General features: G+C 41.4%; 1 protein-coding gene across 2 annotated transcripts in view; it reads right to left on the reverse strand.

Annotated features, from left to right (window-relative positions):
• Positions 1-559: 559 nt before the first annotated feature.
• Positions 560-26,002, reverse strand: part of atp11b (ATPase phospholipid transporting 11B) — a 48,784-nt gene continuing 23,341 nt past the window's right edge. The window contains exons 18-30 of one of the 2 annotated variants that reach the window (XM_085376868.1): positions 25,314-25,495; positions 22,298-22,501; positions 22,014-22,167; positions 21,756-21,858; positions 21,514-21,659; positions 20,576-20,635; positions 19,940-20,067; positions 19,491-19,629; positions 18,055-18,120; positions 17,274-17,377; positions 14,423-14,588; positions 7,026-7,189; positions 560-1,820 (exon numbers count right to left, since the gene is read on the reverse strand). In XM_085376868.1, coding sequence (XP_085232994.1) covers positions 1,739-1,820; positions 7,026-7,189; positions 14,423-14,588; positions 17,274-17,377; positions 18,055-18,120; positions 19,491-19,629; positions 19,940-20,067; positions 20,576-20,635; positions 21,514-21,659; positions 21,756-21,858; positions 22,014-22,167; positions 22,298-22,501; positions 25,314-25,495 — 1,698 coding nt within the window. In that variant the 3' untranslated portion in view covers positions 560-1,738. Of the gene's footprint in view, positions 1,821-5,687; positions 7,190-14,422; positions 14,589-17,273; positions 17,378-18,054; positions 18,121-19,490; positions 19,630-19,939; positions 20,068-20,575; positions 20,636-21,513; positions 21,660-21,755; positions 21,859-22,013; positions 22,168-22,297; positions 22,502-25,313; positions 25,496-26,002 lie in introns of those variants that run through there. The other variant, XM_085376867.1, reaches the window with a different exon arrangement.

Raw genomic sequence — 26,002 nt, forward strand, 5'->3', positions numbered from 1 at the left:
TGAATACTTCTATAAAACTGCATTAAGTTATAGTTTCCTTTATCCACTGTGAGCCCAGCGGTGCATCAAGGTAGATATTTTATTAGCTGATATGAGGTCAACTCGTCAACTGTGTAAAATGTGGAGCAACAGTGTGGTAGTGATCTTAGTGAAACATCCTTTTTGGCCCTGTTAAGTATTTAATATCACACCAACATCCCGCTTGCACATACGCTGATATGAGTAAAAGTGGTAGCGCCGGGTGGTCGCTGAGATCATTCAAATACATACAAACAGCTATGATGGACCGTACCTCCTTCAACCAACAGAGAAAAAACAAAACACACACACACACACACACACACACACACACACACACACACACACACACACACACACACACACACCTCCAACAGCAGGTGGAGACAAACACACATGGGGGGGGGGGGGGGGGGGGGGGGGGGGGGGTAATAAAATAACAATGTAACAGCAAAAAATGTGATTCAAATGGTTTCAGATGTGAACGGTGACAATGACTTTTCCCAATGAAAAAAAAGAAAGAAAGAAAAAGAAACCCAACAAAATAATTTTGATATGTGATTTGTGCAAATGCTCTGCTTTTCCTTTCCCCTCTGAACTTTAACACATTCTGCTGTCTTGGGTCGACGTGCATCAGCCACGGTTTGGAAAAGCATCTCACCGTTAAAGCCTCACCAGAAAAAGCATAAATAAAATAATGGTGTCAAATCGGACGTATTTTTAGGCAGCTGACATGGATGACTCTGCCAGACCTCGTGGGCTTTAATGCTGAGATGCTTCTGGTCGCCGGGCTGGGTGACAAAAGGCATTCGAGGAGAACAAATTTAACAACAAGCCCCCACAAGCGTCCATCTGCAGTACCTCCAATAATCTGACCTCTTCAAAAACGTATGGCTTTTTAAAACATTGGGCCTCTTTCACAGTGGTGCACTGGGAGGGGTGGGGGGGACAAAGAGGCCAGAACAGACGACAAAAGCAGCATGAACAACAACAAGTCTCCTTTAACAATATAAGCTTCTGTACAATCAGGCACAAAAAAATAAACACTTTTCCTTTTAAACTCCAGTCGGAATCCTTTTTGGTCTTTGGTACCGCGGTAGAGATGAGGCTTCATGTTCTGGATGCTGCAGGGCTGTGGTGGGAGGTCTGAATGAAGAGTTTTTGTAGCAGTTTATGGAAGCAACAGGATGTTTTGCTACGTATATGATCCTGGCTTGCTGTCGACTTGACAAATCCTCTGGATGCTCACTTTGACACTCGCAGCAAAAAGTGTACTCAGTCAGAAATCGCTGTTTTGACAATGAAAGGGCTCCAGAGGAGTTCACGTGACTAAAAACTGATTTTATGGAGGGTGTTTTCCAGTTTGATGGACTTGCAGATCCGCTGCTAGCAGTAGCAGCAGGAATCCAGGCATTTTACAGCTCAGACACCGACCGGATCTTCAAGCGTACACGTAGCAGCACAAATAGCTCGCACCACATGTTCCATTTCCTTCAGAGTTTTCGCTCCCATCTGACGTTCCTCTCAGCATAGACTCAAACGAGTTCTTTGGATCCTTATCCCATTTGTAGCAGTGCTGCATCCTGCTGGGAATTAACAGAGTTTAAAATGAAATTGTTTCGAAAATGGTGGCTGAGGTTGCGGGGGGTGTGATTATGACTCATAATGGAGCGGTGGCTCTCCCCCCGACCCCCTGTGCTACAGTCAGCGGCCCCGGGAGTCAGCAGTGGGTGGCCTCGATGGGCGACAGCGTCAGGATGCTGCGATCGTTGGAGTACAAGTTCTCCGTGTCGCTCCAAGACCTGAAAACAGGCAGCAGGGTGAGTGACGGTTAGGAGGCTGGCCTAAGTGGGTTTCTGTGTGTGGGTGTAAGAGTGGGGCTGAGCTATCACTAGCTTACACTGCTGTCCACAGGTTGGTGATTACAATCTACACAACCAGGCTGGAAGAAGCAGAGAAGAGTGAGTGATGAGTGAGGTTAGTAATGGTGTGATGGTGTTAGTGAGTATCACAAGTCTCTCCTCAGTAACTCGCACTAATCTTTATCAGCAACGGCCCACAATTTAGAAGTCCTGCACTCAGTGACTGAACCAAAGAAGGCACAACTGTTTACCAAAGCTGTACGGTGGTCCCGAGAGGTCAAACACATTGCAAGAAAACAAACCCCACACACCCTAACAAAGCAAACAGAAGTGTTGTTGGGAGACAAACATGCATCTACAGCATCTATTTTGTCCCTCACAGGAATCCTCTGCTTCTTTTAAGCGTGTCTCGGTGCGTCGCATGTTTTGGTTTCTGTCACTTCCACAGCTGTTCCCCAAAACACTGTGTTTTTTGAGATTTTCTTTCCTACTTCCATTGTATTTTTTCCCACTTCGTTTGCATTTTGTGTGCTTTGCAGTGTTTTTCTAGTTGCTGGTGTTTCTGACCTGTTGGGGTCCCTAATAATGGGATGTTTTCATTAATCTTTTTGTGGCTGTAGCTTTTTACACTATGAAGAGGCGGGGCTCATGAAAAACAAGGTGATGTCACCCATTACTTGTGCCATTTAGAGCGATATTTACTTTAGGATGTTTGTGGTGGGAGCAAACAGCCAATCAAGTACACGTCAGTGTTTGCACCCTTATTGGAGTATTTGCCAATCATCATATCGTGGCTCTCCCATCGAGATTCCAGTGCTGGGAATTGGGGTGATCACTCACAAAGAATAACACCCATGTGGATACGCACCATCAGTCAGTTTTAAAGATGGCACGATCCTGGCTGGAACTGAATTAGATACCAGAATAAAATGCCAAGCCTGACACTCAACATTACAACTAGGGTTCTTCATACAGGTTCATACAGTAGATGTGCTTCTTCTAACAATTGCCTCCAGAAATGTGTTTAAGACAGGTTTAGCTGTTTTCTCCACCTGTGTTTTCCCTTTGAGGAGCTGGGGAGAGACTTGAGCTACTCAACTCATGAGTAGAATCATAAAGAGAAATAAAATTATGAACAAGCATCAGAAACATTCTTTCATTATTTATCAGCTTCAAAATAATCATCAGCATCTGATATCCTGCCTATTAAATATACAACAGCAGGGTGGATTTGCTAGTCTTTAGTACTGAACACAAACACATACAGTGCATAACGTTATATGACATGACTGAGATACAGCCAATTCCCTATTATTAGCTTGGTGAGCTGAGACTCCTTTGGAAATATCTAACAAACAAATCTTCCATACAGTCTCATCCATTTGGTTTATGTGGGACCAGAAAAACATGAACACAGCAAACACTGTTTGAAACGCCTTTAAGTCACAACACACCAACCTCCAATGTGCTGACTCACATCAAAGCTGAACCAGAGTTCACGATCAGAGCTTCCGCCTCAAAGCTCGAGCGAGTAACAGAGAGACCACAGCTCAGCATCCACTGACGTCAAACAGCACCTCCAAGCCTGGCTACCACATCTGAACCTCACATGACGGAACGAGTGACGTCTGAAACGTGTGGACAGCTTTTACAAAAATCAACTGTTTTATGTTGTCCAACTTCAGAGTTGCTGCATCTCTCACCTAACACCCCCCCCAAAAGATGTCAGTAGGTCTACTACTCAAAGTATATCTCTCAACCTTCAGTCTAACACCAACATGAAGACAACTGTTTTTATACCTGCTAAACAGAAGAAAAGAAACTACAGGGGCACCCAGGGACTTTAAATAGACTCATGACTCAAATGGTTTGACTGGGGGCGCTCTCACATGCTGTCACATGCTCAGCTGTCTACTCACAGGCGGGGGGGGGGGGGGGGGGGTTATAGTGAAGCATCTCAGTACTAAAAACCATCGTTGCTCCCTGGGTTACGATGAACTATGTTAACACCTAAAACTGTTTTTTGGGGGGGTTATAAGACGGTGGCAGCGTGAACCCAAGAAGAGGAAAAGAACAAGCAGATTTCTGACAAGACGGCTCACAGGGGACGGTAACAGTACATGAATAATTAATCTGGAGGGTCCAACAACATTATGCAGATTTCAGACACGGAAGGACAAAGACGCACACAGTGAGGACAGAAAAACTGTGTGTGTGTGTGTGTGTAGGCACAGATAGATACATACATGATTATATTGTTTACAAAATACCAAAGGCAACAGCAGCCCCCATGCAACAAGATACACTGGGCATTCATGTTTTTGTTCCTGTAGGGACGATAACTCCACCCAACTGGAACACCATGGGATTTAAAACGAGCACGCCTTCAATCATGGCCTCTTCTCAGAAGCATAATAAGGCTTCAGGATCCGATAGAAAAAGATTGGAGGACGTAGCAGGGAAAAGAGAAAAAAACCCCACCTCAAAACTGAGACTGAGACTACACATCCCAGCAGCCCCTCTGGTGTCCTAAGCAGTCTTTTTCTGTTTAGGAAGTCTTTTTTGTTATAAAACCTGCATTTTTCCCCTAAAACTTCCAGAAAAAAATCCAAATCCACAAATCCAAAAACAAAAAATTTCTGCTTTGTCACTAAAATATTTAACCTTGGCCAGCAACAGGCCAAGTACAGCAGCCAACTGTAACTGGGCTTCCAATAAATATGAGATAAATGCGTCATGTATTATATAAGTACTACATATGCTTGCTATATGTCCCTTCCAGTCATTAAGTATAGAATATAGGAATGGGTGGATATATTCCATTTCCTCTATGGCAGTATCCTAGCATTAAGGCCAAATATTAGCTGGCTCTCACTACCTGTTTAGGCGTTCTTTGCAGTTTCCTGCTTTTTGCCATCACACCCAAAAGGTGAAGAAGAGCGAGAAGAGGAACGTCTAGGTTAGGGAGGAAAATAAACTTGCAGAATCACCTACGAGTTTGTTACTCCACTTTGTTTTTTTGTATTTACAGTATGAAGCACAGCTAGGCAAAGCATTTTCTAGATGTTCATTATTTATTCTTTGGCGAGAACAAACTGGCAGCCATGTCCTTACTTGGAAGAATACAACTGATTGGTTTGTGCCAAGGTCAGAAAACAAAAATCAATCATTCCCACAGGAAGAAATTCATCTAAATTGAATCATGCATTTAGTGGCAGTTTCTCCCTGAAGCAAAGGGGCTTCAGCAAAATGACCCTGACATCAGATCTGCTAAAACATTTCATGGTAGAAACCCCCCCCCACGGCTGAGGGAATAATGAAGGGTATAAATATTAAAGCATGGGACCCAATTTATCATCTCACCAGCTGAAGCAAAGTCTAACGTGATCATCTGATGCCAAACCAGAGGTTATTGATTGAAAGATGTAACTGCAGCCAGGAACAATGTCTCTACTAGAGGGCCCGGTGGCGCCAGTGTCCGGCAGCCTCGCCTCTGTCAGTGCGCCCCAGGGTGGCTGTGGCTACAATGTAGCTTACCATCACCAGTGTGTGAATGTGTGTGTGAATGGGTGGATGACTGGATGTGTAAAGCGCTTTGGGGTCCTTAGGGACTAGTAAAGCGCTATACAAATACAGGCCATTTACTATGAGAATGTTCAAAGAGATTAAAAACAACTTCTTCACATAAGACGTTGTCATTTATTAGTCCCCATGCGGGCTACGGGGAGACCCCTGAATCCCTTATTTGCCCTGCATGCTGTCGTGACCTTTACACACACACACACACACACACACACACACACACACACACACACACACACACACACACACGCTCACACCTTTTAACTCAGTGCGATCAATACTGAGGGTCCCAAGCTGTTTAAACAAATAATGACCGCTCAGCAGAGAGGGCTGATCAGTCGATAAATCGATGACCCCACAGAGTCGCCAGGGTTCGGGTGAAAAGACACAACAGAAGTGAAACTGCAGATTGGGCAGTCCGATAAACTGAAGTTGTTAAAGCTGAAACCCCCCAAAAAACAAACAAACAAAGAGATAATCAAACTGTTTCCGTTTCATCATCCTTTTGTCACAAAGTGGACTTGCAGCTTTGAAGAAATCTGCATAATCAAATGCTCATTTTCTGCTGTAAACTGGAATATTTCATTTTCTCTCTGCAGCAAAGACCTCGCATTGCAGTTACTGTTCAATCTCATTGCTTCGGCTTCCCACTTAAATGTTTTTGACAGCTTATCAGTCCCAGAAATATCTAAATCCACATTATTATTTGGACAAGTTAACCATTGTCTGTGGAGTAGCTTTCCAATGAAAAATAGGGCCTGTTAGTGAATACAAGGCTAACAAACAGACTTTAATACAGTGCTCGGGTTATCTGTTAAAGCGCATTGCAAAATTCCTTGAAACCTTAGTTATTCCTTGGTTATTAATCAGACTCACTGCCAGGTGATTTTTGGAGAATATTTTGGAAAGGGTGACAGACAAGACAAACAGATCATAGCATGTTGTTAGGACACAGACACATGGGTTAACATACAGACAGACAAACCCTTAAGTGTGGGTTACACAAGACAGACCCGCTGGACACCGGTATATCGTGTATTAATAAATAATACTGTAACCCAGATTCTCCCTGTTAGTCTGCCAAACATTCACACCTGCATGCTTTGTAAGACAGCACAGCCATCAGAATCACCCTGTGGTTTTGGTTCTATGGAGTACTGATGCATTTCTGTGGATATGACATTAAGCACACCCTTCTGTCTGGTTAATCAGAATGTTCAGACTCCAGACTCCCAACACAGACTTTGATGGAAATGAGAAACTCATAGTAGTGCAGTCCATGATGGCTTGATCCACATATGTTCAGCCTCTAACTCCTTCTTTTGGCTGCTGACCCAAAGTCCTGCAAAGATTCAGCCTAAAACCAGCCTCTAGGAACACCTGGAGCCCAGCTTCCCCACCACGAAGTTCAAATTACTATAAATCTGAACAAGACTTACAGTTGACCTGCAGTCACATTATGGGCTACAACGGTCGGGACTGAAGCCCAGATTTCTGACACCAAGAGGTGCCGAGGGTTCGTCATTCAAAATCACGTTTTCTCGATGTCGTAGTCTTCCCCACCTGTTGTTGCGGCTGGATGTGTGGCAATTGTTGGCGCTGGCCTTGCAGCGTCCAGTCATTTGCTCCAGGAGGCGGGCCAGGCGGGTACAGCCGCTCTGCCCCTGTTGGTAGCAGCACAGGGATTCCATGCAGCTGAGGTTCTGCACCTGGGAGGCTGGTAGAGACTGGAGGGAAGGCAAAAAGTGGAAGAAGCGCAGAAACAGAGGGAGAGAAAGTGAATAAAACAAAAATGAAAAGGTGGCACAGAATGAAATCACAGAAAATTAAGGAGAGAAAAAACAACAAAAAAAAAACAAGATTTGAGTGGAGAAAGAGAAGAAAACAAAGAAAGATCAAAACCAAAACAATTCAGGGTGACTGGTATGAAAAGAGTGACTGGAGGATGATGTTTTGCATGCTGTCACAGCAACAGTGATGTACAAGGGAAAACATTCAAAACATGCTACATCAGGGATTGAAATGTGGTAAATAAATACTTAAAAACAAAACAAAATCCTATGAGAAAAAACATATGTTTGTAGTTAAACTTAAGAATGATCTGCTGTATAATTTTTGGGCAACGTTAAACCAGATCAAGTGTCTTCGGCCTTGTGCCAAAACCAAATATCAAATGCTAAATACATAAAGTTCCTGCAGTGGTTCTATTCTAGGTTCCTGATAGTAGCTGGGCATTACACAAGATAGGCTGTGTAGCATCTGCAGCAAATGAAGACCACCCAAAGCTATTCTTTTCCTCCTTGTGCACCTCAGCAGAGGATTTTTGTTCACAGAGCAGAAGCTGTGGCATTAGACTACGACTACAAAACAAACCTTCAAGGAAAGATGACTTTTTGTTCCAGAGCCTCGAAAACTCAACGCAGGTCTTTCTGCTAGGCTGTCGCATCTGTGATGGATCACTTAGCATCAACATAAACATTTAACATAAACTAACCATAAGCCCATTTTCTCTACTTCCTTATGCTCAGGCTGGCTCTCTATTAAGTGGACTTTTTTTGCAAGACTACATGTTTTGGGATTATTTAAAAAACAAACAAACAAAACTTTTTTAAAACTAGATTGCTCAGTGAGCCAGTGGTGCACTCGTAGATAAAGCTAAATTAAATGAGAAACCTGTCTGCTGACCTAAGGAAGCACCTGGCAGTAGGTGATGCAGTAGAGACAACGAGGAAAAAGTGACAGTGGTGTAGAGTTGCACTTATTCAGCTGGCATTGTGTTCCCTACTACTACCTCTCAAGTGTAGGTCCCATTTATTACTGTGTATTACATGAACATAATTCATAAATCTACTATGCTAATAGTATTGAGGAAAAAAGGTTTTGATTGTTTTGAAGGTCCAGTAACACACAGGTACAGTTTGATACTGTGTCATAGTACAGAATCAGAAAGTTGAGATATCGCCAAAGTTGGCTTTTGTACAAAACGGTTTCTAAACGCGGTCATTTCACGATGTCCCCTCTAATGTGGTAATGCTGACAGTCATTTGTGTCTGGGTAAGTGACCCGTGGATTCCAGTGTGCTTTCACTTATGGATGTTGTGCTTTTCTGCAGCTGAAACTGGAGACATGCTAGGCATGAATCCAAACTTCTGCTTCCTCGCTGGAGACAGCAAAACAAAGACAGGTCACGGTGAATATGAATTACTCTGACACTGTCAGGTGCTCCAAGGTTATACTATAAATGTCTGGTTTTTAGACTCAGGTTCTATTGTACAGCGTTTTGTCTATTGAAAAAAAGAAAAGAAAAGCTGGGGCTGTTGAAAACAGGAAAAGAAGCACAACCACAGCTGTAGCTATGAACATTACACACCTTATTCTACTGATTATCTGTTGGAGAAATATCCTTTCTAAGTAGACAGCACCATATGAGTCTGTCTTTAGATTAACTAACAATAATGATTTTGCTTACTCAAACAAATGAACCCCTGCATCAACCTGTGGAGAACCAATGAGTCATCACAGAGCCTGTAAATACAAAGAGCCAAATTCAGCACTGCAGTGTTTTCAACCAACTCTTGGGTTTTATTATTTATTTTTTAACCTCTAAAGAAAGAGGCAGTCACATAATTCAGAGATCAAAAGAAGACCAGACTGTAAGATTAATAATTCTCATGTAAACCTTTTGAAAAATGAATGCTAGAGCTGAAGGCTTTGCCATTAAAATAGCCAAGGCCTCAGTGACAGCTGTATGGTTGACGTCATCCTCTGGCTGACTTACCACAATATTAATTACAGCTTTCAACTACGTTCTTGCTTTCTGTCTTGTTACTGAGCACAGCATTTTGCTGCTTTAAAGAGAAACAAGAAAGTGCACGTCAATCTGCGTGATAGAATAATCTTGTTTTCTAGCACTCACAAAAATAACTCACAGAAACAAAAACTATTAAATTATGGAACTAATGGGGAAAAAAGATATTTAAAGTCATAATTGAAAAGGAAGTAAAGGTGATGTAAAACCCTTACAAGCAAGCAAAGATATATCACTGCGTATGAGATGAAAACATGGCAAAGACAAAGTCAGCATGCCAACAGCATTCTCTCTGCGTCTAAACTCTGAACCCATACCTGATCAGAAACCAGTGAGGGGTGAATTGAGACCGGGTTGGGAAAAGGATGAGTAAAAAAATCATGGTTGGGTAAGGGGAGGACAGGGTCAGTCGCATCTGGCCAGGGAAGGACTGTGTTATTCACTGACAGGTAAGGGAAGGATGAAGTTAATTGTGACTGGCTGGGAAAGCATGGGGTCACTCATATACAACGTGGGACAGACACAAAGACAAACAGGAATCTTATTTGAGTAACGAGTTAAAAGGCTGTGTGGGAGCAGCTGTGACAAACAGTTATGGGTTAATGATCAAGGGCTGCAGGTTGTGCAACTGAGTGCAGCTATGAAAGGGTGCACAGGGTTGGTTGGTCTTCAGGTGAAGACGATGCCCAGGCAGTGATTGTACAAGGAGGGGGGCAGATGGAAGTGAAGTACATGTACGGTACTACCTAAGGGAGCATGAGTCTGGGCCGGGGGCAGCAGGGGGAGGATAAGCAGCTAGCAGGTGCCAATTGTCCTCCCCTGGGCTCCGCTGGGCTTTAACAGGGTCATATCCTGGGCCGACTGAACCCTCACCCTCTTCCATCTGAAGGACACAAGATGCTTACAGTGAGCCCCACTAGCTAGTCATACAGTCAACCTTGCGGACGGTTGGCTGAACACTAAAAAAGCAAACCAGGTGCACTGCAAAACACATCCTTAGCACAGTTTCATCTCATGTTCAATCTTTAGGTGTTTATTGAAACAAAACGATTTGGATGATTGGATCAAATAATTGCTACCTTTTATTAATTGTGCAATTTTTCTAAATGTATCAAATATTTGTTCTTATTTTGATTTACATGCAGATCAGCTTTTGTCTCGTACAGCTGGAAAACAATTTGAGGTACAGTGGATATGTTTTCCAGTGCTGCTTATTTACTAACTGGAGGATTCATTAGTCAGCAAGCAAGCGATCATTTGGTCAAGAGCCAGTCCAGGCTGCACTATAGGGGGCCAGTTAATTGGGGGAATTTCTGACCTTCACTCTACAGTGTACTCGAATACATTTCTTCATACCGAGAGGCCAAATCAACGCCGCTCCTTCTTAAAGCCCTTCACAAGTGACCTTCTCGACAAAGCAGAAGAGCTGACAAGCCCAGCTGCTTCCTGCTTTTTGCTCAAAGTCCCCTGCTGCACATTTAAATCACAATTTAATTAGGACTGCGAGATAATCAGAAATCACTAGTTGAGAATAAGTGAAATAAGTCTTTTAGAAAATGTAAAGGGCTTTGATGAGGGCACTAGTGGAGGGCTTCATTTCCTACAAAAGTTAAAGACAACTAAGCACAGTGGCTAGACGGCCAGTGCGCTCAAAAACGGCCGTGAAACTAGGCAACAAATGAGCAGAAAGAAGCTTCATTCATATGACAAGCATCTTGAGGGAAACAGAGATAGAAGCACATCTATTAGAATCCAAAGCAATTAACCTGCTGCTGAATCTATCAGAGCTGCAGAGTAGGCAAACAACAGTAAACCCTAGAGAGCCCTCTGGGTTCTTTTACGATTACCTCTATCTAATCTAATTAAGAAAAAAAAAAAAGGAAACTGAATAGTTCCAGAATTATCTCAGCAGAGCTGAACATACTGCATTATGCAGCACATTAACATGAATATACCATTAAGATTTTGAACGCAGAAAATCAACAAATCGCTCAGACTGAGTGAATCTGTTTTGCATAATGTGCTCTGTACCCTCACCTGTGCTCTCCAAATCAATAGCTGGTTTCTGCTCATTTAGTTTCTGAGATGAGACCAGCTTTATCTACATACAAGCAGCCCGAAACACATTCAGACGGTAGTTTATTAGGTACGCCTAGCTAAAACTTGTAACGAGAGAGGCAATAAACCCTACTGTCATAGAGGGCACATTTAGTTGCTGTTACAACAGTTTCAGATAACTGATTCAACTTTACTGTAACTTACAGGCTTTTTGTCAGTGAGGACAAAAAGCAACTTGCAACCCAATCTATCTGCCCCACTAACTACATCCTGCAGATTCAGTTTACTTTGATAGTGTATAAACCAGCGACTAAGTGTGCTATAAACTAGCATGAACAGTAAATCCAGCCCACTGTTTTTATAAGTGACATTTCCTCCCACCCACCTTGGAACCATACAAATTAGCAAGCTATAAAAACATGCAGAAGCAAAACAAATTCATGATCCTTGCTCATAACAAAAGTAATAATAGCAAAACTAAATATGACCTCTGTATCAACCAAAGATTTGCTCACCTTGGACAGTTAAAAAGAATAAAAAACTCCCCATTTGCTCATGTTCACTCATTAAGAGAGAACCACCCTAAATTTGGCTCTTTGGCCTTTGTGTTATCAAAGAGAGCTTATGCTATTGTTAGCATTTTCCTTACAGGTTTTTATCGTGACATCAACTACGAAAGAGCAAGATCTTCAATTCAATCAATGAAAAATACGTGAGACAACACAGGGTTTCATTCATAGCAACATGCTGCTGTACAAAACAGTCCAAACCAGTTCAAGAGTCTGTCATGCAGCTGTGGGAGTGGCAGTCTTGCCCTGAGGATCTGCCTAAAACCATGCAGGTGGATAACGCTGAGCTAAGGAGGGCGTTTCCGTGTCCTAGATTGAGTTGTTTTAGTTGAGCATACATCGAGATAGGTGACCATGCCATATAGATAAAAGTAGTGGATTGATGGGCTGCACCATGCATCTGATTCATGTGTCACTTTAACATGTGAGGGGCATTCCAGATTGTGCTCATGTGACAAGACCACTTGCTGATGGTCAAGAGGTAGGTTTGACCAGCTGCAGCGATAAAGAATGACGATCAGAGCCGCCTCCCCAACACATTTCCCCTTACGTTATGAGCGCTGAGGGAAAGAGTCAAGAGTCTACGAGCCCTCACAGGTGATTCGGCATTCATTCATTCTCTCCCCCATTCATTTATCCATTTGTACATGCAGCGGGTGGTGGGGTAATGACAGCGGCATGCTGTGACAGGCAGGAGTGGAAAGTGGTCTCAGAACACATTCTCTACATCCGTCTCTCACTGAAAATGCAACACATGCAGCGGCTGAAGTGCTTGAACCCGATTCTTCGACATGATCTCCAACCACACATTTATATCTTCTCTACATCCCAGTCACAGAGAATGCTGATTGGCTTGTGCAGGGCATGCAGTTACAGGCATGAAACAAAGGCTCCTACTCTAAAACTGACGGTACACAACGCTGCAGTTGTGGTACTGCCAGTGTTAGAAAAATGACCAAATAAAGTTGAGACCTGGGAAAAAGAACATTTGAGTTTTGTATGAATGATCTTACACAGGAGTGCTTATTCCATAAAGCAATACTTCTACTTTCTACGGACTTTTTGCAGTGTGCTGTGTACAGGATTTTAACTACTACGCTGTGTATTTTTGGCCAAACAGAATTAATGTGAAGAGAGGTGCACAGCATGCTTTGATTTCACTGTCAGGCCACACCACATTATCAAAGAACAGCTCCCTAAAAAGGGTAAGAATTGATACGTTTTCAATTACAAAAGCAGGGCAGCAACTCGGTGTTAATAGCTGACAAATCATAGAAATATAGATTTATAAGTACAGATGGATCACAATACAAGTACACACACAGTACAAGAATATTGCATTTGAATAAGGCACTCCTTATAATATTCTGAATTTTGTTTTGGGTGTATTTTAAGTCCACGGCTGAGTCACTCAATTCCTCTACCTAATTTTGCCCAGCTGGCTCTTGGCTCTGGACAAAGGCTGCAGAGCGATGAAGTCATCACCTATCGCCACACGGTTGGAATACATCTACACCAGGAGAGTGCACACAGAGGATAGGATGAAGACACACAGAAAGGTTAAAAATCAAAGTCTCTCTCTCTCTCACAGACACACACACACTACCACAAACCCACCCGCAGAATCGCACACACAGACAAAACAGGACAAAGGTTAGAGCAGAAAATACAAACTCCATGTAGGACTGGACAAATTTCAAAGGAGAAGGGTCTAAACTAAAACATAAACAATCTCCAGCTGGACAAATCAATACAGCAACAGTGTGGGTCCTCTGAAAGGTGACCATGCACAGTGTGGAGCTGGTCTGCGTGTCTGTGATCAAAGGCGACTCATGCAATGTGTGTATAAACACCAAGTCCTTCTTGTGCTGCCAAGTTGATTACTTGTGACCACATAGGCTCATTTAAACAACACGATGGGCAGAACCTTTTCTCCTCCCTGCCTCTGTCACATTTTAACTTTGAGTGGCATTTTAGTTTATTTCTTCCCTCCAGGCTCTTTTCAAATAGCGGGAAATATAATTTCCCTTTGTGTGAAACAAGTAGGAATATGTATTAAATCTAACGCTTGACACACAAGTTTAACTACTGGAAAGCATTCGGCCCTTTTGCCAATTTTTTCATTCTGAGCCTGCAGGAAACCCCAAACCCACAGAAACTATTTTTAGACTTGTTTACATAGATCTGGTAATAAACTAACAATATCTGACTTATTCTCAAAGTCTGTTAACTACTTAAGAATACTGTCATCTCTCATTGGCTTTCACCCTTTTTAAAACGATTTCAATGTAAGTGAAAACAGAGAAGTGGGTGAAGTATTCTCAGTAACTACAGTAGAGTCCAAACAGCAAGTAGAACAAAAGAGCACTTAGGCAGCTGCTGTGAACCAGAGAAAGTACAGAGTTAGGCCAGCACTGGCTCACAGGCAACAACCTATAAATGTCTTACCATCTCACATTCATACTTTCCACTTTTTTTTTTTTTCTTTTTTATAATACTGCTCCTGCACCTCCTCCCCTCATTACCTGACTCTTCTGAGTGCTGGTGGGCTGCAGGTGTCTGTACAAGACCTTCTTCAACACATCAGGAAAGAGGCAAGTTATGACGATGATGATAATGGCGAACCAGGCTGAACCGCTGGACAGCAGCTGCACAAAGACGAAGTACATGTCCTGGGTGTGCAGGAATGGCCTGAGGGGGCAAGGGGAGAGGAAACAATGTCTATTTTATGCTTAGAAAACATCTACAAGCCAGTTTTGTCCAAAAGCAACAGTAACATTTGGTTAGCCTTACAAAAAAAAGAAAAAGAAAAAAAAAGAATCATACAAAACAAAACAGCAACAGAGATGGGCAGCCAGCCTCAACTCTGCCCTGTTCACCATAAATTCAGGTTTTACTGGCAGTTGGAAGTCATGCTCTTAGAGTAATTTCATTATTTCCTGACACCAGAGTTTAATGACTGGTGCAGATGTCAGACTACAAATATCCATTATGGTCCAATATTATCAGCATGGCTCCTGCAAGTCTGTGAGTTCACTGGCCTGTGTAACGTGGTCGAGACTGATCTGTTCAACTCAGCAGACTACCAGAAAAAACAAAAACAAAGCAGTCGTGTGAGGTAGGGCTGGGCCATATCATTCCGTTCACGGTAATACCAGTATAATGTTGGGCTACGACAAGAAAATTAAATATCGCGATAGAATATGGGTAAAACACGCATGCGCAGTGCCTTTGTTTTCATACGCACATGGTGAAAAAGGCACGGCGGCGACGGAGTATGACATGGGTGAAAGCGGATCGTTGAATGAAACTGATGAACCAGAACTGGTTTGTAAAAATGCTGCAACTTCAGTGGTGTGGAACTGGTTTAGCTTTCGTCCGTCAGATACACAACAAAGCACTATTTTTGGTAGAGCGTGCTAGCGGGCCGTCGTTATTACCATGTTGTTTGGAAAGTACAGCACACTTAAAATCAATCCTTTGATTTTTCTGAAAATCGACAGTGCCCCTTATAATCCCGCAGGCCTTATGTTTGAATTCTGGTTGTGTTTACCGACCTTGAAATGATTTTATGTCGTACACGGCGCTCGAAAATCTGTCAAATGTTTTAGTATGATTTTGCTAAGCTACGAACCCGCACCGCTTGATGGATTGTCTGAGCATTACGGCTATCATAGGCAGGAGCCTCGCGGAGTGATACGTACAGTGCTTCGACATAATATTACCGTGTTGTGTGTGTATAACCTCTTTTTAAGTTTTGTGGATATTATACATGGTTATGCTGAGGATATGTCGGCCAGTTTCCACTGGAAATGCCTTTTGGTTCAACTGTCAGCAAGGAATTTGCATTTGCACTGTAAAATTTTTATATAACTTTAATGCACATAAAAAACAGCTGCTTGTTTAAGTGAAAATACATTGATTTTTTTTTTTGCACTAATAAAATTGTGGAGTTGTAAAGTATTTTGTCTAGTGTCAATTATATCGTTATCGCAAATTTTCAAATCTATATCGTGATAAATACTTTTGGTCATATCGCCCTGCTCTAGTGTGAGGTATAGTTTGACATCAGGGCTGGGCAATAAAACACTAAAATAGTCATTATGAAGTAATTTTTCCCTCAATAGAAATATGAGACAATGCTCAATATAAAGCCGATAGAACTCACTACATCCATGTTTTCACAGACAATACGAGAGGCCAGTGAGAATAGTACCCTGTCAAACCAATCATGGGGACGGACATGGTTGGAACACTGACATCAGTGTAGGAGGAGCCGCTGGCAGCAGCACATGTGCTAATGTTTGTGCTACTGCAGCGTTAGTGAACATGACAGCCATAAAAGGACAAGCTTATTATTCAAAAGAAGAATCTGAGGACTTTGCTAAAGCCTGATAAAGAAGCAGAGCAACATACATTGCAAAATGAGTTGAAAGCACGTTTCCACATAAATGCCACATAAGCACCTGAAGCAAGGACATGCTTACACCATGCACAGCTAACTGTTTACCTGCACAATGCAATACCTTATTGTAATCTGTATGATGCAAGTAAGCACAGTTGAAAATGTTGATTGAAGCTGCTGGTTCAACTAGCTGTAAACATTTCTCTCAGACAGCACTGTCCCAGCTACACAGGAGTGTAGAGAGATCTGCAAAGCTATCATACTTCACCACCTGATCGGATTTGTGGTCAAAAACAATGCATTTCAATCCTGTGCTTCTTGTGCTTTCTCAAACCATTTCTATTTATATATTTTAGAAAAACTTGACAGTTAGGCCTGCGACAGACTGACGACCTACACGTGGTGAACCCCATCTCTCGCACTACGGGAGCTAGAATAGCTCCCAGTCCCGCCCCCGCAACCCTGAATTGGATAAGTGAAAGGATGGACGGATGGATGGATTGTTGTCTTGAAGCATTAGCACACCACAATTGTGTGAATATATCACTTTAGTTTATGTTCTCTTTTTTATATTTGAAAGATTCCTGAATTTTTACTGATGATATATACAGAAAGCTTTGTTTATTTTTGGTGTTGTTCCCCCCAAAAACTGTTTGAATCTATATAAATCATCTTATTGGTCAGAATTAATATTTTAGATGACTGTAGACACACAGAATTACAGATCTGTATATTGTTCTATTTTTCTGTGTATTGTACATTTGTCATGCTCAGCTTCTAACAGAAAATAATATTTAAATGTTTAATATATATGAGAAAAAAAACCTGAAAAAAAAAGTGGTAAGAGCTTTTTTTTTTTGTTCCTGTTGCCCAGACCTATTTGAGATAAACATACAGCACACAGGAAGTAACTGAGTTTAAAAGCATCACTTTCCAGAAGCAAAAAGAACTTGCCAAGAAGGTGTTCTTACCAGATGATGCCTCCATAGAAGAGAGAGAAGATGAAATAGAAGGCAATTGAGCCCCATGTCACAAAATGGTTCATCCACGTCCAAAAATGAGTCTCTAATGCAAGCTGACGTTACACACATACAGGAGGGGGAGGAAAAGAAAGATGGGTGTAAAACATGGATCCAGGGACAGGCAGTGCATCAATAAACTACAGCAATCTTCCTCCGTGCTATAAAGAGAGACCTTGAGGTGACACTGATAAATTATCTTCTCGAATTAATGGCCACTGACATCATCCTCATCACAACATCTTTCAACATATTTCATTAACGAGACTTTGACAATACAAATGTCTCCTTTTGAAACTGCATGCGTTTCTCAGCTTTCTGCTATGCAAACATCAGCCATCATCCTTAGAGGGCATTACATGAGAAAAGACTCAAACACTCAAAAATAAATTGCTGATGTACTTCAGTGTCAGCTTGTCAACTTATTATAAATTCCTACATGTAAGCAAAACTCCAGCTAAGCTGAAGATGTGTCACTGGATACTTCTTTCCCAGCCCTTGTTTACACTCACTGAATAACTTGGCTTCCTGCTGCTTTGTTCTCAGCAGGTAGCATACATACAAATCTGACTGGGAGAGTGCCTGCTATTATATGAACCCACCACTCATTACTCTGAAAGCTTCAAATGTAACCATGAGTGTCGTAAACATTACAAAACGTTCCAAACACAACTGCTTCTTCAGAAAGAGTACAGTGGTTTGTTGATAGGGTATAATATTTGATATCATTTACCTTTAACGTGACAGTGATGACCATGACAGTAAAGACCAGTGTTCCAAATGTCCAGTTCCCAAACATCTACAGAAACAGACATACAAGTACTTCAGTTAATAATAATAAACAGCATTACAATGTAGTTTGGCACTTCCTGAAAATGATTTCATGAGGAGGGGAAAACAGAAGCTTTGCATAAATGTACAGACTGTGTGTTCGCATCTGTATAAGGGACGTCGTTACCCTACTGCTCTTGTTCCCTTGGATCACTGACAAGCTTTAGTCTACACATGTGGTGCAAAGAGAGACAAGTTCACTATGACTGTAGCCTTGGTTAACAAGTTGTTTTGGCATCACGGTGCCCAAAATAAGACCTCGGCCTCCAACTGTGTGAGTACCATCAGTAGCTCCACTGTTCTACTTATAGGTTGAGAGCTGTGGGAGACATTGTTTTGTTGCCAGCCAGTTCAGGACCCTGCTGGTGTCCGAACATTGAGGGCTAATAGTGACACACAGGGGAGTAAACACCATTTCTGGACCTGTGATAGGAATACAGTTCAAGTTTGTGCTCGCTACTTTCAGAATTATGATTTAAACTAAAATCTTTTACAAACTCGGTCCCCTAACTGATATCTACCTACTTATAGAAAAATCTGACTAGATGTTAGTGAAGATGGTTTCTGCCTATGCAGCTACGCTTTGAAAAAGGCAGAAATTCTATTCTATTCTAATGGTCATCAAACTCAAAATATAATATATTGTAAAATACTGTATATACTCAAAAATCGCCATTAAGGGTACAGGAGAGGTAGGAAATGATTAAACCAAGCCATGTAACTCTACTATGAGTTGATTCAGCATATTTCAAGACACCACTAATGTAAATGCTATAGACTAGCCACTTAAATTCATGCTCTTGAATAGCATCATTACTAATAATTTAATATTTCACTTAAAAGAAAATCTTTCTGGGAGTTCTCTCATTAGCTCCCTAAGAAGACATGCATTCATCTGTAGAGCAGACTCTTACCAGCTGCCTGTTAGCTCGCAAGATCTGAAGACATGCACAGCATGAAGGCAAAAGGGAAAAGGCGTAATCAACAAAGGACAGAAGAAAAAGACAACCAAGAGAGTGCAGTAAAAGTGAGTGCTTTCGGAAATACCAAACTTCAGAAAGAAAGAAAGATGATGAGATATGCAGCAGGACAGAAAAGGGAAGATTTGTTATGCTCTTAAACAAAAAGAACGACAAAGAGACAGATAAGAAAAGTGCAAGATGAAGGGAAGACGTGAGTGCAAAAATACCAGCGGGTAAACAGTCCCGTTAATGTCCGCAACACAACAAGATGCAATCACGAATGGTTACTCTATAGTATCAGTTTGCTACTTTTCCCTTTTTTGCTCTGAACTAACATTTGACTGATATCAGCATCATAGAGCATGAAAACACATACCTGTCCATTGCCCATAAGTGTGGTGTCCTCTCCCATTAGTATGTAGGATCCAAAGAAGAAGACAAAGGCGTGACAGAAACCCAACACAGTCCAGTACAAGAAGGTCCGGAAAGAGAGCAGAGAGTTCTTGCTAATATCCCTGCAGAAAATAAATAAATAAAAGGTTTTTTTTAATCATAATCCTTAAGAGCATTCATAGGATCCAAGCAAAGTTGCATGTTTCACTGTGATGAATAAATAAATACATTGCAATTTAGCAGTTCTGAAAAATAAAATGATTTATGTAACAAGCAGCATCTAGATGCTAACAGCCAATTTAAAAACATTACATAAAATTCCAATTAACACACAAAAAAAAGAAACAGTGGGCCAACTGTCTATATAGATGATGACATAACAGAAAACAATATACAAAGTAGTGTTCACCTAGAGATGACATATAAGCTCACCTGTACAGGCCAGGTTTGTTCTGCAATACATGCGGATGGACCAGCTGTTCAAACAGACTGTACACAAGGATTGGCAGCGAGGTGAAGCAGATGTTGTACAGTGTCAGATAAACACTGTCGTACAGAGTCTAGGTTGGACAGAGACAGCATTTCACTCATCAATGACCCATTAACAAGAACTGATATCCACAACTTGTTCAACAGACCTTAAAGATATCAGGGAGCGAGGCGGAGCAGAGTTGGAGCAAAGCGGAAAAACAAATGAGTAGGAACACACACACTGTACTAGAAGATGAGGCAAGAGGATTATAATATGGCCTCCCAGTAAAAACTATAGTGTTACATGGTTAATAATATTTTGGGACTGGCTTCCAAAACCATGCTACATAAATAATTGAAAAGACAGAAATTCAATAGACTTCTGATTCTTAATTTTAAAGCCTATAAATAATAAGATCCATTTTCGTTTTTATTTAACACAGATTCACTACAAGAGACATCGAAAAAGAAAAAAAATCTATAAAAATGCACTCAATCTGATACCTAATAAGATACGCTGGTAAAGCAGAGCACAAAATTAGGACCAAAACACCACTGACATTAAAAAGACAAAGATACAGAGAGTGTGAGACTTACTTGTTGTGAAAACAAACAGAAGAACTGGTATAAAAACTGCGGCGTGATAAAACACACATTCTAGAAAAGACAGAGTGAAGGAAAGAAACATTAAAAATATTGCAGTGACAGGAGACACAACTGAACACGCTCTTAGTTATGCTACGGTCACACTAGGGGAAACAGTGGTTGGAGGCCATGGCACAAGCTAAATTATTGTGACTGTGTGCAGTGAACCTGTAGTCCCGTTGCCTTTGAGATGGTGTCTTTGAAGATGGGAACCAAGTCAGTGAGTAATTGTATCACGACAATGATAAAATGACAATAAAAGAGTCAGTCTGTTATCTGAATGGGGTTAAGTTGGCAATTACGTGCAATTACACAGCAAATAACTGGGATAAATCAGCAAAAATTGCAAATCTGTTGCCATCTATAGACACAGAATTCACATTTAGAGAACCACCAAATCTCCTGAACAGAAATGTAGAAGTTCTCCACAGATAAGTGATTTGTTATTTGAAAATGTAAAAACAGGCCCTGTGCAAACTTGTTTCAGATAGGAAAATAACCAGAATACACCCATTTGGCAACCAATTAGGCAGAGTCTTCTTTTGCAAAGAGATGCATCACAGACCAGCTGCACTCAGACTGAGACTGAATTTGTGAGCATTTATAAATTACACAGCAATATTTTGCAAACCTTCACCAATCTGAAAATGATTGCAGAGCACCACTGTTTGGAGCTGGGTTGACTCCCACCAGGCAACCTGTGCAATTCCTTTTTGACTTAAAGGAGTTACTGCAAATACATGCAATTTTTTGCTAAATTAAAAAAAACAAAAACAAAACAAATAAAAACACACCGATTTCTCTTAGTCACAGGGAATGTGTCTTGTATTTTCATTCTAGTGGGACTGAACAATTACAGCGGAAGTAGAAAGTCTCTTTCTAGATCTTACCTTGTAGAAAAAGTACTGTACAAGAGTAGCTATTCGAATGTAGTAGAAGTGCCCGTGGACCAGCAGGAGTTTGGCCAGGAACTTGAACCTGGCAATTGCATAGTCGCTGTTTCTCACAGCCTGACGACCCTCCTTCCCCATGATACCTGGAGACACAGACATACTGGAGATCACACTGCAGAACACTAATACCATGTCATGTGAGACAATACAGTCTGTATCTACGTGAGCTAAGTGTTTACCTATGCCCACATGGGCTTCCTGTATCATACTGACATCATTGGCTCCATCCCCAATAGCTAAGGTGATGGGTTTTTCTGGAGATGTCTTTAAAAGACGCACAACCTAGACATAACAAAGTAACAATGGCATCACAGGTGAGCTTCAGAAAATTTGCAGAGACAAAAAACAAACAAACATAAAAAACCCCCCAAAAAAACAACAACAAAGGAACCCCATCCACCCACAAACAATTAAAAATGCTTACAAGACAACAATACCTTAGCTTTCTGCAGTGGGGCCATGCGGCAGCACAGCACAGCTGAACAGTTTTTACACACTTCCATAAAGAGCTTCTCGTGTTCCCTCAATGCTAAAGACAGACTAGCTCCATCTACAACCAATCCATGCTGTATGACATGGTCCTCCCTTAACCTGCGAACAGACAGAGAAAAAGTTAAAAAAAAGAACACAATATGAGGTCAGGGGGATATATATACACACAAAATTAAACAACATGTATGCTGTCAGATAACATCATTACTTTCAGCAGAATCACACCTACCTCCTGGACAGTATGCGGAGCTGCTCAGCACACTCGTTATCAGAGTGCTGCTGCAGGAGCTCCAGGATGTTCATGGTTCTGTGGAAGTGGCCACAGGACAGGCTTACACTGACTGCCGTCTCATGTTTGTCCCCTGTCAGCACCCATACTTTGATTCCTGCGAGTCGCAAAGCCTCAATGGTCTCCTGGACCTTGTCCTGAAGTCTAGGGATACAAGAAAGAGAGAAAATAAACACTTTGGTCTCCAAGGTAACGCAGACAAAGTGTGGGTAACTTGATGGAACTGATCAAACTAAGCTTCATAATTTAACACATCTACTGAAGGGTTAGCAAGAACTGGTGAGCAGAGGGTGACTGACTACTTTGTGTTTTTCGCTGCAGTTATTTTTCAAAAGATTCAAAGACAGTTGATCTGGTCTAATATTTTTATGCCAATCGGCATTACATTTTTCATGTTACACAGATGTTGGAGGGAACCCTTCATCTCATCTTCCATACCAGAGGAGATTCTTTGACCGTGAACATCCGTGCCCCGGGAGGATCTCATTTCAGATACAGAAGCAGAGCAGTGGGAAAAAGGGAGAGCGAGCAAAAAGATAAACAAAGTGGGAGACGCAAGAGGCTTATGTGAGGAGCAGATGGCGAGCGGCTGCAAACACACATCAACATTCATTTCCAGAGAGGCTCGGTGAGGTGACGTCTTCTTCTCCCTGCTGACTATTTATTGTCTGTTAAAAATCTTCCCACTGTGTTTATCTGTCTGTTTTGCCTGTGTGTTTCTTCAGTTTTGAATTTTTTTCTCTTTTTTGGGGGGGGGTGGAAGCCCATGACAAAAAAAGCCTAAGACAGCAACAACAAAACACAAGCAGATTTGATCCACTGTGGATGATGTCCATTTCTCAAAACTTACTTTTTTTTTTTTGGGAATGTGTGAATTACAGAAATAAGATTCCGAGTTTTGTTGTCAGCAGTTGGGCGTACAGTGGTCCCTCGCTATAATGCGGTTCACCTTTCGTGGCCTCGGAGTTTCGCAGATTTTTTCGTGTGCAATTTTCCATGTTTTTTTTTTTTTTTTTTTAAACAGCGCATTGTGTTCTGCGTCCTGATTGGCTGTACACCATTGTCGATCAATCTCGTGCCGTGTCTCTGTACAGTACAGAATGCGTTCAGCTTGTCAAATTTACATAAATCTTTGATCGCTAGCAGTGTGACTCTGAAGCGCTGTACTGTATGTTTGTAAGCTTTCTCCCCAACCAACACAACAATGTCGACGAAAAGCTTTGCACCGTCAAAGGCAACTGCCTTTGGTTTCATTCTATAATACTGGTCATTTTCTTTTACAAAGGTTTGAGCTTTAAGAGTGTTTAAACAAGAGAGAAAAGTGTGAAAACGTCCATGCCAGTCTTTGAAAAGTGTATAAAGTGTGTAGTGAGGGGTTTTACAGCCTTAAAACATCTAAAATAATTGTAAAAAATAAAGTTGGCTACTTCGCAGATTTTACGTATCGCGTGTTATTTTTGGAATGTAACTCCTGAGATAAACGAGGGACCACTGTACTGCACAAACTGTTGAGATTTCAAATCCATTGAGAACTCAAGAAGGCTCACAAATAGTGATAAACATGACAAATGAATCTCTGACCAAGTGATTCTAGTGATTCTTGCAAAAATGTCTAAAGTGCCGGTAAAGCTACCAATAGGACTTAACCATTACACCCTGAGACCAAATTAGGTGAATACCTGTCTGTGTAAGGTCTCATCCTAGTCATGGTAGTCTTAAGAGCTTGAATAAAAGATTTTTTAAAAAGAAGGCAACTGTACTTCTTTCAATTTGAGAAGACACTTCATCTCTCAAAGGAGCTTCAGTTCTAAAACCAAAAGGTGGTGTGTGCAATGTATTTAATCCCCGGAGGGGGTTGTCCCATTTTGAGGTTGCGAGTTATCACATGAGCCAAGGTGTGAAAAAAATGGCATGGGTCAACTCACACCTCAGCTCATTACGGGGCAAGGTCTCACAGTTTTTATGCTCACCGCGTTGCTTGTTGTGTGGGAGATGGTTTTCACAACTTCGCCTCCTTATTAGAGCGCATGACGCGATATTGTCTGAGTGGTGAAACCTGACGTTTATGAGAATACTGCAGCGGCTTCCTGCCACGACGGAGGGTATATTGGCACCTTTAGAGTGGTTTCACCCTTAACGTAACCCAACTACACTTTAAATAACCAGGACCCCTGGATGAGAGGTGAAACATCTTCACAAACTTAAGTGTCTTCAACCACGATAAATTACAGATGGATGGGTGACAGATGTTTTGCCATGGCATAAGCCTACTGGTCCTTCAAGTTCTTGATTTTATCTAATAGCTGCTCAGGTATCCAGATCTCGATCACCAAAGTGGACGGACAAATTGTCAACTGAAATTGGCCAGCATAAAGAAAAAAAATCCAGAAGCCTGTGTGGCACATAAATCATCTACTCCTGTACAATGGCATCCTGTTTTTAAAGTTGACCATCTTCAAATAGTACAGTGGTCAGTTGTTTAAATTGATCTAATTTGATGCCCATAATCATGTAGCATTGAGCAACACTTACAATTAACATTATCTTAACCCCACATTCCTAAAAATTGACTCAGATTACACACAAGTGTTTGGAAAAGCAAACCACAGTACTTCAGTGTACTGATTGTACTGACCAAATTAAACCATTTCTTCTTGATTTAAAAGAATTGATGCTTTAATTTATAGCAAACATTGTATTAAAAAAAAAAAAAAGACCTGAGTCTACCTAGTTCACTTGACTCTACTTAAGCCTAGATTGTAGATTATTACTTTGTGTTCAATGCACACATCAAAAGCCTGCTTTGTGTATTATTAGTTTAGCGAGACTGTGTTTGTCCTTAATACTGTTTTAGGTGTGGATACTCAATGCAAAATCCTTTCTGTATTGATTAGCACGGGTTATGAATGTGATGAGAATGTCAAGATATTTTATTTTATGTTTTGAGTCTCCATACTTGTCCTCCACTCCTGTTGCTCCCAGGAGCTGCAAGTCTTTTTCAATGTAGCTGAAGGCTTCCTGCAGTCTCTCCTCCCTCTGCTGCAGCGCAGTGCGGGCACTGTTTAGTTTCTTGTCCACATCGATGTACTCCTCCGGACTGAAGTGGCGGCATGCTACAACCAGGGTTCGCAAACCTTTCTATAATTAAATTAGGAGAATGGAGTTTAGAAAAATGATTCAAAACAGGGAAGAAAAAGAAGAAATATCAAAAGAAAGGTTGATAAAATGATGAAGGATAAAATGAGACACCACGTTTGGGTAGATGGTAAGGTCAAATGTCGGCAAGGTTGGGAAAAAAATCATAAGAGAATGATGGGAAGAAATGAATCCAGGAAACAAAGAAGCAAAGAGAAAGAAAGACGAGAAAAACAAATTATTAAAGCTTGACTCTAAATCACAGAGCGAGCCTAAGGGGTAGATGACCACAAATCAACCCACCGACTCCTGGGTACTGACGTATGATGGCATGATGTGAGGGCAGTGCGTGTGTGTGTGTGTGTGTGTGTGTGTCTGTTGTGGCGAGGAATTTACAATGTAATGGGAACAGAGAGCCAAAAGTAATCACTGTAACACTGAAAAATGTCAGGCCTACACATACAGACACAAATCTGAGGACATAAATCAAAATATATATATTTAAAGGTT

Source organism: Diplotaxodon limnothrissa, linkage group LG17, assembly GCF_057381915.1.
Source record: "Diplotaxodon limnothrissa isolate DT_005_m linkage group LG17, D_limnothrissa_male_GT1.1, whole genome shotgun sequence".
Taxonomy (NCBI): domain Eukaryota; kingdom Metazoa; phylum Chordata; class Actinopteri; order Cichliformes; family Cichlidae; genus Diplotaxodon; species Diplotaxodon limnothrissa.